The sequence below is a fragment of the Pteronotus mesoamericanus genome, unplaced genomic scaffold, assembly GCF_021234165.1.
Source record: "Pteronotus mesoamericanus isolate MK-2021 breed Mesoamerican mustached bat unplaced genomic scaffold, CSHL_Meso_final scaffold_21, whole genome shotgun sequence".
Taxonomy (NCBI): Eukaryota; Metazoa; Chordata; class Mammalia; order Chiroptera; family Mormoopidae; genus Pteronotus; species Pteronotus mesoamericanus.
The window spans coordinates 26,215,261-26,232,809 of NW_026555310.1; the positions used below are offsets into that span (position 1 = coordinate 26,215,261).

At 36.5% G+C, this 17,549-nt stretch overlaps 1 protein-coding gene and 1 non-coding gene across 4 annotated transcripts in view; both read left to right on the forward strand.

Annotated features, from left to right (window-relative positions):
- The window catches only part of EPS8 (EGFR pathway substrate 8, signaling adaptor), a 154,321-nt gene that overhangs the window by 126,062 nt on the left and 10,710 nt on the right, over positions 1-17,549 (forward strand). For all 3 annotated transcript variants that reach the window (XM_054591397.1, XM_054591395.1, XM_054591396.1), the window contains 4 exons: positions 4,070-4,206; positions 5,977-6,085; positions 6,985-7,128; positions 15,896-16,118. In XM_054591397.1, the coding sequence (XP_054447372.1) occupies positions 4,070-4,206; positions 5,977-6,085; positions 6,985-7,128; positions 15,896-16,118 (613 nt within the window). The remainder of the gene's footprint in view (positions 1-4,069; positions 4,207-5,976; positions 6,086-6,984; positions 7,129-15,895; positions 16,119-17,549) is intronic.
- On the forward strand, positions 17,311-17,479 carry LOC129085135 (small Cajal body-specific RNA 1). The gene has a single exon (XR_008530642.1). It is a non-coding gene; the product is annotated as a small Cajal body-specific RNA 1 (non-coding RNA).

The following is a 17,549-nucleotide window of genomic DNA, read 5'->3' on the forward strand; positions in this document are numbered from 1 at the left end:
CTGATTGTGAGTTCTCATTTCATCTGAAGGTTGTTCTAGAATCAGTGATTAAACATTCTGCTGTCCTTCGTTACCTCTCTTTCTCTCGCCTCTTTGTCATTGTTGTGACAGTTGCTGTTTCCCTGTGAAGCCCCCACGTGAGCCCACATTCTGTCCAGCGGCCACCCCCCGCCGCCCCCTGCCCTGTCTGGGCTCCGAGCCCCAGTGATCCTGCCTTCCTGAAGTGTGTACTTTCCCTCCTTGTCAGGGAATTGCCCTGCTGCCACTTGGCTTATTCTTTCTCCCTCTCCCATCATCAGAGCCTCAAGACATTTCTCAGAACCCAGGTTCCTTAAGCCTGCCCCAAGCAGCTCTTTCCTGAGTGGCCCATTTCCTCCCTCCCTCCTTCCTTGCTCCCCCACCCACACACAACTCTTGCGTGCCCCCCCCCCCCGGCCTGGTTTTAAACCTCTAAAGGCAGTCCTATCAGCCTGGTTAGAAAGAAGTCCCAGCTTCAGATGAACATTTACAACACTATTATACTTGATGAGATAAAATTTATTGTATCTTTTGTATAGTTAATAAGCTTCACAGTAAACCTATTTGGGGAGCAAATTAAGAGATTCCTTAAAAATGATTTTTCTATAACTCTTGTTCTGTCAGAAAAGTAAACATTGGTTAATGTTGAACCAAACTGAATAGGATGATCAGAATTGAAGAAGTAAATAAAAGAGATCTAGTTTGGAGAAGAAACAGTAGTTGATGACTAGATCTTTGAAATCCTGGTCATTTTATTTAATCTTTTAGATTAATTTTCTTGGACTCCTTTCAGTATTTATAATGTAGCGAATATGATATCAATGAATGAATTAACAAATCACAGTAAATCTTTACTTTTAAAGAGAAAAAAATTATATAAATTAAATTTCTTAAAATTGTTCCCTTGAACAACAGCTATAATATTATAGAAGATCGGTTAAATTTTGAAACTTTAAAAATAAAGCAAACATACCGCTTTAAATAATTTTTTTCTAATAAAACTTTTTTTTTTTTAAAATAAGAGTATACGTGGATTCCTTAACCAACCTTCCCTCTAATTGAGTAATTCAGAAGATTACATCATAGCTCTGGGCATTGGTTGGCAGGCATATGTCCCTATCTGTAATTTCATAGTTTAGACCTCATCGCTATGAAATTTTTTTCCTCATAGAGGGAAACATTTCTAGAGGAAAAAAAATGTAATCAAACATGAAATTATGATACACTTGCCGTTGCTATAGTTACAGCTGACTATTTTCAAATGATAGAAATTTCCAGCTAACAATCTTCATATCTTAAATAAGAAAATATATCTACTTTATAATTAAGCCTTTGAAATTCACATTTGTGAGTTCTTTTTCAATTTGTTTATTTAAAGAGAGAGTAATATATTTGGGGCTTCCTGTGTAAAAGTTTGTCTACTCTTCACTGAGTAAGTAATTTTAAAAGAAGACTTATTGAGAATCCTTTCTTATAATGAACTACCATTTTCCTGTTGTAAGTTATTTTCCATTTTATGGCTTAAGTACTTTTTCAGAGGTTTAAAAAAAATAAAATTAAAGGTGCTTGCTAAAAGTTCTAGGGAATTTTATACCCTAAGACTTTGTTGGAAAAGAAGCCAAGTAATGGTGATTTAAAATGCATAAAAAATGCAGTCATCCCCAGAAGAGAGATTTTATTGTACTTTATTGCTACTATTATAAATACAATCAGGACAAGACTTGGATGATTCAGGCTTTGTTTGCAATCAAAAGGCACAGCTGAAGTGGAGTGACAGATACGGTGGCAATACTCAGCTTCTTTACTTCCTCTGAACCAGCAGCAATTCTAACCAAGGTTGTGTAGTCATCACAGGTAGTCACCTGGCCTCATTTCTCTCCTCCCTTCTGATGCTCCGAGTCACTTTCAGGACCGGTGATTTCATCCTGGCTGACCTCGCCTTGTGGTGTGAGCTCAGCAAAAGGTGTGGGTGATCCTCACAGTTTCCTGAACTCCTCCCTTTATAACAGCCTTCAATAAAAAATTGTCTAACCATCTAATTCCTCTACCCTCTTCTAGGAAAATGATAAACTGAATTAATTAAGCCATTTGTAATTTTAGTTTAGTATAGTTTTCCATTTTATTGAGGTATAATTGACAAAACATTTTAAGGTAAAATAAAATATCTTTTCATGAAGTATCACTACAAGGTATTGTAGTGACTTGATGTATAGTGAAAGGAGTCCCTGATCTAGTTAATTAACACACTAACATACCCATCACCTCACATAACTATCTTTGTTGCTGCTGAGAACATTTAAGATTTACCCATTTAGCAAATTTTAATTCCACATTACAGTGTTAGAAATTATAGCCACCATGCTTTATATTAGATCCTCAGACCTATACACATAGCTCTCCCTATTTTCCCCAGACCCTGGAAACCACTTTTCTACTTTTTCTATGAGTTTGACTTTTTTTTTTAAAGATTCCACATGTAAGTGATACCATGCAATATTTGTCTTTTTCTTTCTGGCTTATTTTCACTTAACATAATGTCATTAAGGTCCATCCATTCATATTGTTGCAAATGGTAAGATTTCCATATTTCTTATAGCTGAGTAATATTTCCATTGTAGTATTTACAGGGTGGGGCAAAAGTAAGTTTACAGTTGTTTGTATGGAAAATAATATAACAATTAATAAATAATAATACAAGAATAAACTTTATATTTCGTGTACTCACAATCGTAAACCTACTTTTGCCCCATGCTGCATATACTATATGGTACACCAACCACGTCTTCCTTACCTACTCATCTGCTGATGGATACCTAGGCTGTTTCCATATCTTAGCCATTATGAATAATGCGGAAATGAACTCTCCAAGATTCTAATTTTATTTTCTTCAGTAATATATCCAGCAGTGGGACTGCTGAATCGTAGTTTTATTTTTAATTTTATTTGTTTTTCTTCTTGAATAAATTTTTATTGTATTTTTTCCATTACTATTTATCTCCCTTATACCGTCTCCCACCTCCACCCACCCCACACCCCATTGCAATATCCACACTGTGTCCATGTTGGTGAGTCCTTTTTCCTTTTTGCATCCCCCTGTACTTCATTTTATGTAAGGTAATGATACAAAATCTTTAGATGAATGTGTTTTTGTTTCTTTGTTTTCCCCCCATGGCTTTAGAACCATGCTGCTCACTGAGATCCGTAGACATCCGTGTTCCTCATGGTTAGTGCAGTAAGCGAAGTCTGAGTTATATTAGCTGCAGAAGGAAGTGACTGCAGCATTGTCTTCTTCCGGCTTATTGGCTGTTAGGATCAGTGTGTTTCTGCTTTTTTGTGTTTTCCTTAACAGTAAATCTGATAATAGTGCTGCCATTTTAAAAAAAATAGTGTTTCTACAAATTTTTAAAAATAAGAAAAAACTAGAGAGTGGTATAATTTTAATGCACAGAGTTGAAATGATTTTCATGTGATATTTACCTTGCTAGAGTGGTAAAGGACTGTTTCTTAAACATAGAAAGCAAGGGTTAAGGGTTTTATTGGTGTTTTTAAACTGATTTTATTTTATACAAGCTGTTAAAGCCTGCCTAATACTAAAATCACCTATTACTAAAATTCCTAAGGAGTTTATAGGCATACCTCATTTTATTGTGCCTCGCTTTATTGCTCTTCACAGATGTTGCGTTTTTTACAAATTGAAGGCCAGACCAGACACTTCAACAGCAAAAATATTGCTGCTTTCTTTATTGTGATACTGGCCTTCTTGTGGTGGTCTGGGACCAAACCCCTAATATCTCCAAGTTATGCCTATATTGTTTTTATACCTGGATATTCCAGAATTAATATTTAGCCTTTGCTCTAATTAATTTTCTTACTATAAGTTAGTCTTGGACAAAATGTATCCACCTCATTTCATAACTTACTAAGTTAATGGTCAATCACTTGAAAATGAAACTGATCACAGTGTAGTGGAGTGTCCTTATTGATTGATATCAGTGCTGATTCAATTAATTAATGCTGGTGGTTCTTTAATCTCTCCTTCTCTGTCTTTCAGCAATCCAGTGTATCCGAGTATCTTCCACCTCCACCTGATGGGTATGCATTCAATAACATTTACACAAGAGGGTCCCATCAGGACCAAGGAGAAGCCGCTGTTCCTTTTAAGCCAACTCCTAATCGCCATGTGGATAGGTAATATTTCATGGGCATCATTTGGAGCATTGGGGCAGTCTCTGAGTTAGTGCAAATAGAGGTGCTGGTGTCTGCACTGTACACTACTTCTTTAAACTTTCCATCTGTCAGTTGTTTGATAAAGTTTCAGTTGTTGCTTCATAGTACTGGCTTTGATGAACAAAGCCTCCAGTCTGTAATTCTAACTGGAGGACCTCCAGGCTCTAATTCTGAGTGCAACTGCTTTTGGATGACTTTTTCTTTTTAAAAGGATGCTTCTGACAAAATCTGTGAATTAAGAAGAAAGAATTGTTTTGAAATTCTCAAGTAGTTTGTACCAGATGGTCTCTAAGGATTTTTTCCAGCTCTGTAACTCTTTCCATCTTTCCTCTCTCCCAACAAAAACAAACAAGCCTTCCTTTAGATAAGAAATATTTAAACTAAAGATAAACTAAATATTTAAATGGAGTCAATACCTTATATGCCATTTTTACCATTTCATCTTACTGTATTTTGTTCTCAGTTTCCGGTTTTATATTTCCTCAACTTTCCCATATATTCTTCCTCAGAAAATTTGATATAGGCAGACATGGGAAATTGGAATGGGGAAGAAGTAAAGGAATTGGAATAGGGTCACTTTCTTAGCCTTGCTTTCCAGCTGCTACCAGTGAGGTTGACATAGAGGCCACCCCATATACATAAGACAAAGAAAAGATGAAATATCGGTAACAAGGATATGGGAGAATGAGCATTCAGATGAAGTGAGGTAGACCGCTTGCTTTGATACTCTCCTACCTCAGGCCTCTCTCACCACAAGTGTTGCATGCCCTTTACTATTATTTTCTGCCTCATATTAAAGTGGCCACTTTAATAGGGGAAGGGTGACCGAACATCCTTAGTCCCTTTTGCTTTTTATCTTGTGTACGGAAATGTGAGGAAATGTGGGAATATAAATGGAGGAGAATGCTAGGGAGTAAAAATAATAAAAAAACAGTTAAATTTATTTTATTAAAATGAAAAAATATTCTCCATTGATACATATCAGGTTTTATTGTAGTATATGTAAAAGTACTTATATTGTTAAATATATCAATGGTAATATAATGATTAAAGGAAGTATTTGGTTTTTTTAAGAAAGTGTATTTTTGAAATATAGGACCCTTAGACATGTTCTTCCTATTAAAATAAGTTTATAGTGAATTAATGAATGAATGAATTAGGAAGTATTATTGGTTTGTAATTAATCCATACCTCCCCTTGTAGTTTAGATAACTGGATAAAGCTTTCCTAAAAATTAACAGTCACAATTTTTAAGTATATATTTGGTTAATAAATTGAACACACTGCTTGAATTAGTGAAATTAACATATAATTTAAATTACCACTATGGAAACTGTCTTCAGTTTCCTTTAATTTTATGTAAAATGCTAACATTGATCTTTATACTAATTCTTTGATGGTAAGGAAGCTAATTAACAAAGCAATATCTAAAATGTATATTTAGAGGTTAAAGAATTCATAGACTTGCATTCTAGATTTGGCTTAGTACCAACTATCCTTGTGATTTCGCATTATTTATTTTTGCCCTAGCTGTAGTTTGTTCATTTTAATAGTAAGAACTCCAGAGTTGTTTTAGTTTTTACATTCTGTAAAATATAATAAAATTAAACTTCTGTGAAAGTTACTTGTCAGAATGTTTCCTGATAGGAATTGACTTGCCTTAGTGTTTTAGTTCTGTTTTCAGCCTTTCAGAAGAGCTAATAGAAAAATCTTTTTTCTTCCTTTTTATAGAAATTACGATCCACTTGTAACACAACCCAAGAAATACGCCAAATCCAAGTATGACTTTGTGGCAAGGAACAACAGTGAGCTCTCAGTTCTAAAGGATGATATTTTAGAGGTAATAGAATTTTACCTTTATGTACTCTTAATAAAGTGGATTTATTATATTCCTCTTTTGGTTTATACCTAAATCTTTTTCAAAGAAATGTTGAGGTCAAGAAATTATTCTTCAGTGTTACTTTATTTTACCAAGGGTAGAGCATGCTATAGATACCTTCATCTACTTAGGAGGGGAAGCTGCTGTCTCTGTTTGTTGTTGGTCGTTTGTTTCTTGGGCGGAGGCGAGGGGCAGGGAGTGGAAAGAGGCGGGGAGAGGTTGGGTTTGTTGGCTTACTTTGTGCTCTTCCTCCTTCCAGACTTTATTCATTTTGGAATCAAGGTTGCTTATCAGTTCACATGTAGATGTACCATAATATTTTAGTAAGAGAAAACAGTGTCCTTCTGTCTATCCTAGTACCTGGCACAGATATACCCAGCACTGAGTGAACTAATGATTGTGGGAATAATCTACCATGACACCTAAGTATCTTATCTTAGTTTATAACTCAATGTTCATATTCTTAAATTATAATGTGGGATAATCACAGCAGGTTTGGGGGGAGGAAGAAGAAGTTTTTATACTTTTGCTTCTATTCCAAGAATAGAGACAACCTGTAGACCTTTCCAAGTGAGTCACCTTAGTCACCTGTAAGTACTTTAGATATATTGCAAATATATACTTTTGTTAGGTAGCATAGGCCTTGGGTAGATTCATGATAGTGGTCCCATACCTGTGCTATACTAATAATTGCAATACTTAGTGTCATTCCTAGGACTCATTCATCCCACAACATGTTTATGCTAAGTCAACTTAATAGAAGTTAAAAAAGTTTTTTGGTCTAGGAATAAAAATTGAACTTCCTTTATAGATTGGTTTTGGTACAGAAATGACATCTTTATTTTCTTGCTTAATGACAGATCCTTGATGATAGGAAGCAATGGTGGAAAGTTCGAAATGCAAGTGGAGACTCTGGATTTGTGCCAAATAACATTTTGGATATTGTGAGACCTACAGAATCTGGATTAGGGCGTGCTGATCCACCATACACACATACAATACAGGTAATTATGATTTTTGAGCAAAATTTAACAAATTTCAAAATCCATCACTCAACTAGGATTTAAATGCATTTTATGCATTAATCATTTTGAGAGTTAATTGGTTGTACAATTTATACAGTTTTTTTCTAGGATATTTCAGGGGCAAGGTGAGAGGCATAGGGATGAAGTATACATATGTTTTATGGTTTAAATCTTTAGGATATTGCTCAAAATGTTTGCCAGCAAATGACTGTTTTCTCTGAATGCTGTTTTTTTCATTCTACAATGTTTCTGACATTTGAAGAAACAGCGCTTCCGCCTCTGCACTCTTACCCATAGCCCTCCTGTTCATTGGCTGCTTCTTGTTAGATGATAACGCTGAGACGGTGGCCGAAGCATCCAGCAGTTCATCTTCACCAGTCTTTGCCCTCATTCTCGTCAGTGTCCTGCCCCTGACCAGCCTTGAACTTGCACTTACCTCACCTTACACCTGAGTACTTATTTATTTTCCCCTTCCTGATTTTAAGATTAAAATGTGCTTATGATATAGGTTGCATGAATCAGGCTTTCCCTTCTCGATCATTGATTAATTCTTAAGTCCTCTGCACCATTTCCAGAATTTAAGTGGGCCTGGTTCTCTCATTCACCCTAACATCAGAATTCACTTGCTGTTAAAATATGGAGATTTTTGTCTGACAGGATCTCTGTTGAGTCAGATCTGCCAACAGAGACAGACTGGATGGATTATCCACGTGTAGCTTCCAAGCCTGTTCTGGCTTCTCTCTCACATTCCCAGGAAGAATTCTTTTAACCTTCAGAATCTTGAGCAAAAGATTATATCTGACCACATGAACTTGAGTAGAAGCAACAGAGAATGTGCCGTGAAAGAGTTAACGTTCATGCCTAGGCTTAGTAAAATGCAGAAAGTCCAAACCTAGGATTGTGGTCTTGTGCTGTCACGACCATTCATGGAAGCCCTTCTGGCCCCTCATGGCATGCGCTCCCGGTAGGGCCCTGCCTGTATCCACGCTGACTCTGCCTTATGAGAATCCAAGAATCAAACAAATGTTTAAAATAAAGAATTAGTGTGCAATTTATATAGCCTTATAACTTAACGGGACGGCAGTGGAAATTCTGTTTGCTGTGCTTATGTTTTGGCTGGCCTGATGTGCATCTATATTTTGTACTTATTTTATGTTCATTATTTGTCATTAGCTGTTGATGCCAAAGAAGGAGTTTGAGTTATTCAAGGTATGGTGTACTCCATTTCCCATGGATTTTTGAAGTGAATTTTCTAACCTGATATTAGTACCTTTTTCTTTCCTAAGTTCTTACTTTTCTGATTTTGCGATGTGGTTTCCTGATATAATAGAGGCTTCTGTTTGGCTTATAAATGCTAATTCTTCATGTTCTTTCCTATAGAGGTTTTGACTGAATTCCTTAAACAGCATTAAAGAGTGTATGCTTGAAATGAATGCCAAAAACAGTAATAGAGTATAATCCCCTTTGAGCTCTATAGACTGTTTTAATATTTAACTCATGGTGGGCTATAAAAGACACTATTCACAAAGGATATCCCCAGTTGTTGTATGTGAGCACAAGCCAAGAGTTTATATTTTAGGCGTTAAAAACAACTATTTATTTCTACTTGTGCACATAGTTGCTATAAGCAGGCAAACTTTGATAAAATATCTAAAACTTGCAAATAATGTAATCTTTAAGTGTTCTTCCCCATCCCAAGTTTTCCTAAGGAGTTTAACCTCTCTTACTTTCTCATATTTACTATTTAGGCTTGTCTTTTTCTTCAGTTTTGATTTCTGGCTTGAACCGTAGTTCACTGTTCTGTTTAAAGGCTGCTCCTGTTTAAAGTTGAACCATAACTATTAATACATATCCTAGATAGAGTGAATACTTTTTGAGAACATAAAATCTGTCCCTCTTTTTTTGAACAGAGCCTCATCTTATATTTTTGTCAACTTTGGCACAACCAATAAAAGTGCTCACAAACTCCAGGAGTTTGTTTTGCTACTTTATGTAAATAAAAACTGTGGGGATTGCCTGTTTGGGCTGCTCCCTTTAAAACTTTTTAACACTATCTGACTGTCTTCTGAAAATTTCTGGATGCAACTCAGAAGGTACTGATATATGTGGAAATGTGTATAGAAGCTCGGGGGGGGGGGGGGGGCGGGTGTGATGTAGGTTGAGGGCCCGGGTCTTAAAAACAATCTAGTTTTTTAATCACCTCCTGAAAATGTTGGGGCTGAGCCCAACAAAACCACCAGAATCTTGTAAAATTTTAATAAGCAAGCTTGACAATCTGCTCTCTGCTATCTGGCATAAATATTATTGTAAAATGATTTCTGTTCTGGATGCCTGCATAACACCCACATGCACACACACAAAACGATTAGACTACAATGGAGAAGAAAAAAGCATCTTTGGAAATATATGTCAGTCATTTTATATCTCTAAACAGTGTTGCTAGATACCTTTATCCACGACATCTTAACAAAAAGTACTGTCGCTAACTTCAGATTGACAATGAAGATTTATGTAGATTCCAGTGATCCTAATACCCTGGCCTTATAGAACTCCACAGGATTACAAACAAATCAGAGGCAATTCTGTCATATTCATGTTCTCCTCATTTGTGCCGCAGACCTTTATGGGATGCTGGCACCTTACACTCGAGGAAAAGGAAAAGACAGAAAGCCTGGCCCCAAACATTTCCTCCCCGAAACCCTGCTGTCCTTTCTGCTCGTGTATCAGGAACAGTGACCCTCACTCTCCTCAGAATTGGCTGATGTACGTTTTCCCCATTTCTTCCTTTCAGTAATATCGAAATTTAGACAAAATTTAAAGAAGCTTCCTGCAAAACCAGTTTATAACCCTATACCCCTGTGCTGTACTGTACAACGATCCCTTACGATTCATTGCCTAAGCCTCCTTCATGTTCACAGAGAGCAGTGATACCATACTCCACGGTGGGCAGGGCCAGAGGTCGCTGCTCATGCTGGGCGCCTGGCATGGTTTAGGCACTTCACAAATACTAGTTCATTCATTTCCCACCACGACCTTAAGGAGGAGGCACGTTTAGCACCTGAGGAAACTAAGGCACAGAGCAGTGGCTTGCCCACAGCTGTGTGCAGCCGGGACTGGGACTCAGGCCTGTCGGATGCTCCTACAGCCCAGGCTCTGAGGTGCTCAGCGGGTAGGGGAAACGGTTCTCGGGAGAGACTGTCATCTCATTTTGTACAGACATACGTGTTTTCGCTGTGTGAGTGCTTGAAGGGATATTTTCCTAGAATAATTTCACCATGCCTTGTTCAGTGATAAAGGTTGGTCTGATTACTCACCATTCATGAAATTGGATTTTTTGCCTTATGCATCTACTTTTTGGATTTCAGTTACTTAATTTTTTTATAGTTTAGGAAAATAATTCAAATCATGTAATTCACTCAGAGTGTAGACATTTGGTGAATGTTGGGAATAAGGGAATCAGGTGTAAACTATTTCCACAGATGGGGCATCTGTGTCACCCAGTGACTCTGTTTTCTTACCCTTACATTGCCTTCCTGTAAAGAAGTGTACGCAGACAGTGGCAGCTCCTGGGGGAAGGGCCAGGAGCAGCCCTTGCCTGTTGTTCGCACTTTCCCGTTAGAGATTGTCTTTTCATGGCAGGGATGCTAGTACCTGGACCAGTAGTGAATAGGTGTTGAATTGCCACCTGATGTCCCTGAGAATCAGCCTATTTAATATCCTCACCTTTGGAGTGATTTTTAACAGCTTGGTAAAGACAGGCATCCCCACCTAAGGTGTTTCCCCTGTGGCTTTATCAAAGTTATAAAAATAAATGGAGGGAGCTAATACAGAATTTATGAAAGATATGGAACATAAAAAATACTGAATGAAACCACAGGGAAAGGAGGTAAATGCTTAATGAGATTAGGGAGAAGTAAAGGTAAATGACATGTCTTTTTGATAAAAATAGTGTTGTAGAGCATAGCAGGGCTTTGTGGCATTTTAGCTGTGACAGATGGACATCCAGGGTGCTTTGTCCCCACCTGAAATCCACTTGCTACATCAAGTTTCCCATCTTTCTTTTGACTCGATGCCCAGATCTCTAGCTCTGTGACTGTTCATCTGTGAGAATTACCATTGTGCCCATAAAGATTCTCATGCTGTATGCCAAGAGCAGAAACCAGTCCCCCATTATTTCTAATATACTCAAAGGTTTTATTAAAGAAGTCTTACACTTACTATTAATTATTTCGTCTATGTGCTTATTATAGATATTCTGACTCTCTCAAGATGCAAATTCATTATGAATGTCTAGACATTACAGTCCTGTGAAAGCAATAGAAATTTTCCTGTCTTCTCTGTTCCTTAGCAAAAGATACTATGCTACTCTGGGAAAAGCCCCAATCTAGGTATTGGTAGACAAGGCTTCTAGCCCCGGTTCTGCCACTAACTAGTTGTGTGACCTCAAAGAACGTGTTTTATTTCTCTGTTCTCCAGTTTGCTCTGCTGTGAAACGGAAGGGGTCAAGTTTTTGATCCCTACAATTCTGTCTAGATGTAAAACTTTGTTATTTTCTATATACATATATAAAGAGTCCTAAATTAAAAGCGGAACTGTTTTCTACAGGTAACTCCTAAACCACTAGCTCTACTAATGTCGTGTTACGAATATTTTGAATGTTCTTTTTCCAGCTCAATCCAGACATTCAGATACTGCTGGGCAGACAGTGCCCACTGCAGTGAAATGCCTTCATGGTCATTCGGGCAGGCTCACTGATAGTCTTCAGTTATTTAAAAACGTTTCAAAACAAGCTCAGAGTCCTCTATTCATCTATTAATTAGAGGCCTGGTTTTTAGACAAGGGTGGTTAATCGGGTATTGCCTCACACATTAATAGGTAAATTCTATTTATATGTACAGGGATGGGCAAAAGTTGTGAGTACACGAAACAGAGTTTATTCATTTATTTATTAATTATTATTTATTTGTATTATAACTGTAAACCTACTGTTGCCCACACCTGTATATAAATATGTATATAAATTATTGCCTAGCATGCACATGTACAGAATTATAAAATTTCCTGTTTAGACTGCTTACAAATTCAAAACTAAAGCTCCCTACAACCTAGATATATATTTCCTTTTGTGAAATCAGCTTTATAGAAAAACTAGTCCTACATTTACTGTACTCTGTATGTTTTCTTTATCAGCTGTAAGAATAAAATGAACCTATATCTTAATATTTTAAAAACACAATACTCTAATACACAAATAGTTACTGAAATACTCTATACTGTTGACACTGTCCTGTGAGTCTATATAATTAGTTTTCCATGGCTAGATAAGAGTGATGGAAATTAATTATATATTTACAATCTCCTTCACTGGTTGATTTGTGGGCATGTAATTTTACTGTCAAAAGCTAATTTGCTAACATTTTCTGATGTTTGATATGAATTATAATTGATATTATTTTAGTTCCATCTCCCGTGCTAATTTTTTCGTTTGATGTGGTTTGCTCCATTTTCTGAATAGCAATTACTTGGTGAGCTGTCAGAGGTAACCCCTGTTTGTTCCCTCATGGCACTTCTTTTTAATACAATTTTTTGTGTTCAGTCTCTGGACTTAACACCCTCCAAATGTTCCAGCTGTGCCTACTTTTCATTGCAGAGTTCCAAAGAAACCAAATTTAGAAGAAGAATGTGTAGGTTAAATTTTTAAGAACAGTTCGATTTTAATGGCTTTGTTGGGCTTGCTTGCATAATTTCCCCCATGAAGCAGTGTCTTGCATGAATCAGGAGCTTATCTCTAAATAACTTTATTTAATCCTGGAGAATTTTTACTGAGCTTTAGTGGTTGAAGAAAAGTGACTCATTCAGACTTAATTATCAATAGGAATGTAAATTTTCCTTAGAGGTTAGTAATTCTGACTTATTTCAGAGAAACAAAAGACAGATTTTGTTTTAACAGAATTTTATAATATATTTGTGGGAGATAAAAGGCAAGAGTTGGGAAGTGACAGTTGCGGTGAAAACATAGGTCAACACCAAGGTGACCAGTCATCCTGGTTTGCTCTTAACTGAAGGGTTTGTAGGGACATGGGCCTTTGAGTGCTAATACTGAGAGATTGCTGGGCAAACTGGGGAGAATTGGTTAAGATTTCTTTTTTGGCTTTGAAGTTTCCGAGTCCTGGGTGCAGCAGAAGAAAGTACAAGGTGTAGTTCTGCTCCTCAAAACTTACCATAAGGTGAGGGTACATTGGAGTCATCAGTTCTTTACCTTCGATCAAAAGCAGCCAAGAGACAGAAATGCTGAAGGGAAGGGAAGTACGCGGATGACAGACAGGGAACGGGGAGAGGAGGCGGTCGGTGGGGGGGACAGAGAAACGTGAGCTCAGGCGTCAGTACTGATTCTGTTTCCTCACACTGAGAATGACAAACCAGTTTCCAAAGAAGAGCTGACTCGGTTGTCATTTCAGAAGAGGGTGTAATGATTTGAGGAAGGCATCCCCCCGCACCCCGCCTTTGCATTTCAGGGGTTGGAAGCTTGAGGCAGGAAGAGAGGGTCAAAAAAAGGGGAAAATATGCAAGTAAATAAGATGTATGCAAGTAAACATGCAAGTAAAAAAAATTTTCATATGGTTCTTCTATACCTTAATCAAATATACATACGTATGTAATATTTAAGCCTAGGATTCTGTCAGGTCACACTGATAAAGTTGCGCTGTATGACAGTGACAGGCATACGAAAGGAGGCCCAGATGGCCTGGGGAGCCTGTCTGCAGGCCCGATTGTGACAATGAGACACAGCGTATTCAGCTTTTCACAGTATTATTTGATGGATAGCAAAACACTAACTGCTCTTGTTTTTATGAAAGCAGAAAATATGCATTTTATCATGCAGTACAGAGCTAATAGCATTTTTTTTGTTAGTTTAAGCTTTAAAAACAGCAATTTAAACTCTGACATTTTTGAAATCCTGTTGTGAGAATTCACTAGCCCTTCATGTAATTATGTGCAAAGGACTTTCCTGTCAAGGGAACATTGCATATATTTTAATCAGATGACTTTGGTGTGTGCTAAGTATTACATTTTGATGATGTTTGCTGTATTTTGATTGCTTTAAATATTTTATTGGCCCAAATATAGGAACATTGTTTTGTGGGGAATAATCATAATAATAAAATAAACACTTTTATTTAAACTATTAGAAATCTTTCTAGGCCTTGAATGGTGAGGGGTCAGTAATTTCTGCTTCTCTCCCATCCAGCTCCGTTGCTCGCTCCATGAATCTTAACCCTCTGTTCCTTCCCTTCCTGCCTTTCTCTCTCCTTCCCCTTTCCAATACCTAGCAACATTATAAAAGCTTCTCTCCGTTCTTTCATCCTTGCTTTATACCCTTCCCACCTTCTCCACCCACTGGCTGGTGAGTGGTAGCTTTTAAAGAGACAGCAGAAAAGAACCCGGCTCCTTCGCACGCTGGTTTCCACAGGTGTTACTCATTTGCTGTGAGAGCAACTCTGATGATGGTTGGTGTGTTGTTTTTTGAGCACTGATTTACTTAAAAGTGGTATTTGTGTGTGGTGTTTTTTATGTTTTTGATCTCTGTGGAAATTGGGGAGGCCTCATTTAAAATCACCATTGCCTTATATTTGGGCCAATTTAGAAATTAAAAGTAAACAGTACTGTTTTAACCAAAGGACCAGATTAACAAAAGGCCAGCATTTTGCATTTTATCTGCTAATTCTGGATTTAGAACAAATTGTGCGAGTGCAGTGTCTATACTTTACCCAAATTATAAGTCCATCTCTCTGTATCTCTGACTCTACCAAAAAAGAGTGCCTTTTGAGAATTTGGAACTTGTTATAATGCAGTTTTCTATTAGTTAAAATTATTTTGGTTAAAGTTTTAACTTTTGTGTGTAGTTTAAGAGGGAATATGCATAAATACTGTTTTATAATGATTTGCAAGTTATGAAAATTATTGCATATTCTATCATATCCACCTTTTTTAATACAAATCCCCATATGGTCTTTTTTCTAATACATGTTTTTGAGTTTTAGACATCGTTATATAATTAGACCATACCATTACCCTCACCACTGTCCATCCACAAACATTCCCATTTTAACAAGAAAAACATCTCATGTTAATAAATTAGCATTAGGATAATAGCACAAAGGATTATAATGTGAATAAATGAACAACATTTTAAAACTACTTGTTAACTGTAAAGCAAAGTCTTTTTATCAACTAAAATATTGCCCCTCTTTTTAACAAATTACTTAGAAACAAAATTAAACATTTTTCAATATACCATACATTTCAAGTAAGGAATAAATAATATTTAGTGATACTGATATTTAGACTTCAGTGCAATTAGAAGTTTTTATTCATGGAAATTATAAAATAATCAAAAACTTTTTGACCTACCTTAGTTGTGTGTGATTCCACGTTCAAATTTAGTTTTGACATTTGCTACTATTACTAATATTACTATTTCCTATTGGTAATATATCTTTTTTACTCCTTAATTTACATTTCGATTTTGAACAAGTACATAGAGTATTTAAAACATTATTTTTAATGATTCTTATACCATATAGGATCAGAGTTGTGTGTGTGTACACATACATACTTAAATTTGCTATGGATTGCAAGTAAGTGTCAAATAAATAGCCAAAAATGTACTGTCAAAGCATAATTTGTTTTCCTGGGCAAGGTTTATATTTTTACAAATTTAAATGAATTGTTTGTCTTTTTGTAGAAACAAAGGATGGAGTATGGTCCAAGAACCACTGACCCTCCCTCTGCTCCATCTCCTCCTCCAACACCAATTCCTGTTCCTGTCCCCCTTCCACCAACTACTCCAGCACCTGTTCCTGTGTCAAAGGTCCCGGCAAATGTTACCCGCCAGAACAGCAGCTCCAGTGACAGCGGCGGCAGCATTGTGCGAGATAGCCAGAGACACAAACAACTTCCTGTGGACCGTAAGTTTCCCAGGGAGGCAAACCCCCCACCGTCCCCACAAAGGACATTTAGTATTGTCTGCAGACGTGTTTTGGTCACAGTTGGGTAGATGCTACTGGCATCTAATACAATAGGTAGAATTCAGAGAGGCTTAGCAATATCTCACAATGAATAGGACATCCCCCATCCCTCAACAGGATTATATGACCCATAATGTCAGTGGTACTGAAGTTGAAAGGCACTGATTTTGACCAATATGATACATTATAAGCAGTCAGTAAATATTTGCTGATAATATCATCATAGTTTTCTTGCTCCTCTTCTTCATATTTGCCATTCTCACATGTACATACACACAAGCATTCTAACATAATGTGATCACTCTGCCAGTGGGAGGTTCAGACTTGCTCTCCAAATTCATATTTTTTTGTACTGGATTGGCCAAGAAGTCTATTTAGTTTTTCTCATAAAATAAAAAGACAATTTTTTTTTATTTTCACCAATAGCTTCATTGATTTGGATATTTTGACTATATTGGCTATCTCTCATGTAGTATAACATTGATTGTTCTCAGTTAATGTCTTGATTTGATCACTGTCAACTTCAACTGGTCTACCTGACTGTGGAGCATCGTCCAGCAAGAAATCTCCAGCACGAAACTTCACAGACCACTTTTGACACATTTGATCAGTCACAGCACCTTCTCCATACACTGCACAAATTTTTTGCTTTTTTGCCTTTCTTGAAATAATAAGCCATGCTATACTGAAAATGTTGCTTATTTTTTCCATTTTCATTATTAAAATGACTACACAAAAATTCACCAATTTTGATAATTTTTTTTAAATGCAGACTGATATGACAGCTGTCACAATACAATCTAATGAAATTGTTTTGAATGAAGTTAAAGACAACTAAGTGCTACTAGAGCCATCTTACGGAAAAAACCAAACGAACTTTTTGGCCAACCCAATAGTTGAGATTTCAACTTTATTCTTTCATACATCTAAATTAGATTTTTTGTATGAATCGTTTCTATGAAGACCAGATTTAAATAAACAAAAAGAGAAGACACTGTGGCCAACTTTGGATTATCCTTGCTAGTACTGGGAACAACAGTGTAGATAATTTGAAAACTGAAGGTAATTCTAGGATAATATTTATTTTGTTTTACCTTATTGTATACAACTGGTCTATTTAATTTTTAAATTATAGCACTTGATACTAACTGAGCTATCTATGTCCTAGCCTTGTGTCAAAGGCTTGTCATGTGTTGTGATAAGTGTGTTTAGGAAGTGCAACATTAAAACAAAACCCATGAGTCTTTGAAGCCTAGTATGTAAAAGATACACTCCAAGTTATATAACTCATTGACCCAATTTTTAAAAAATCTCTAAATTACATTTTTTGATATTATAAAATTACTTTGCTTTACCTGTACTTAATAGGAA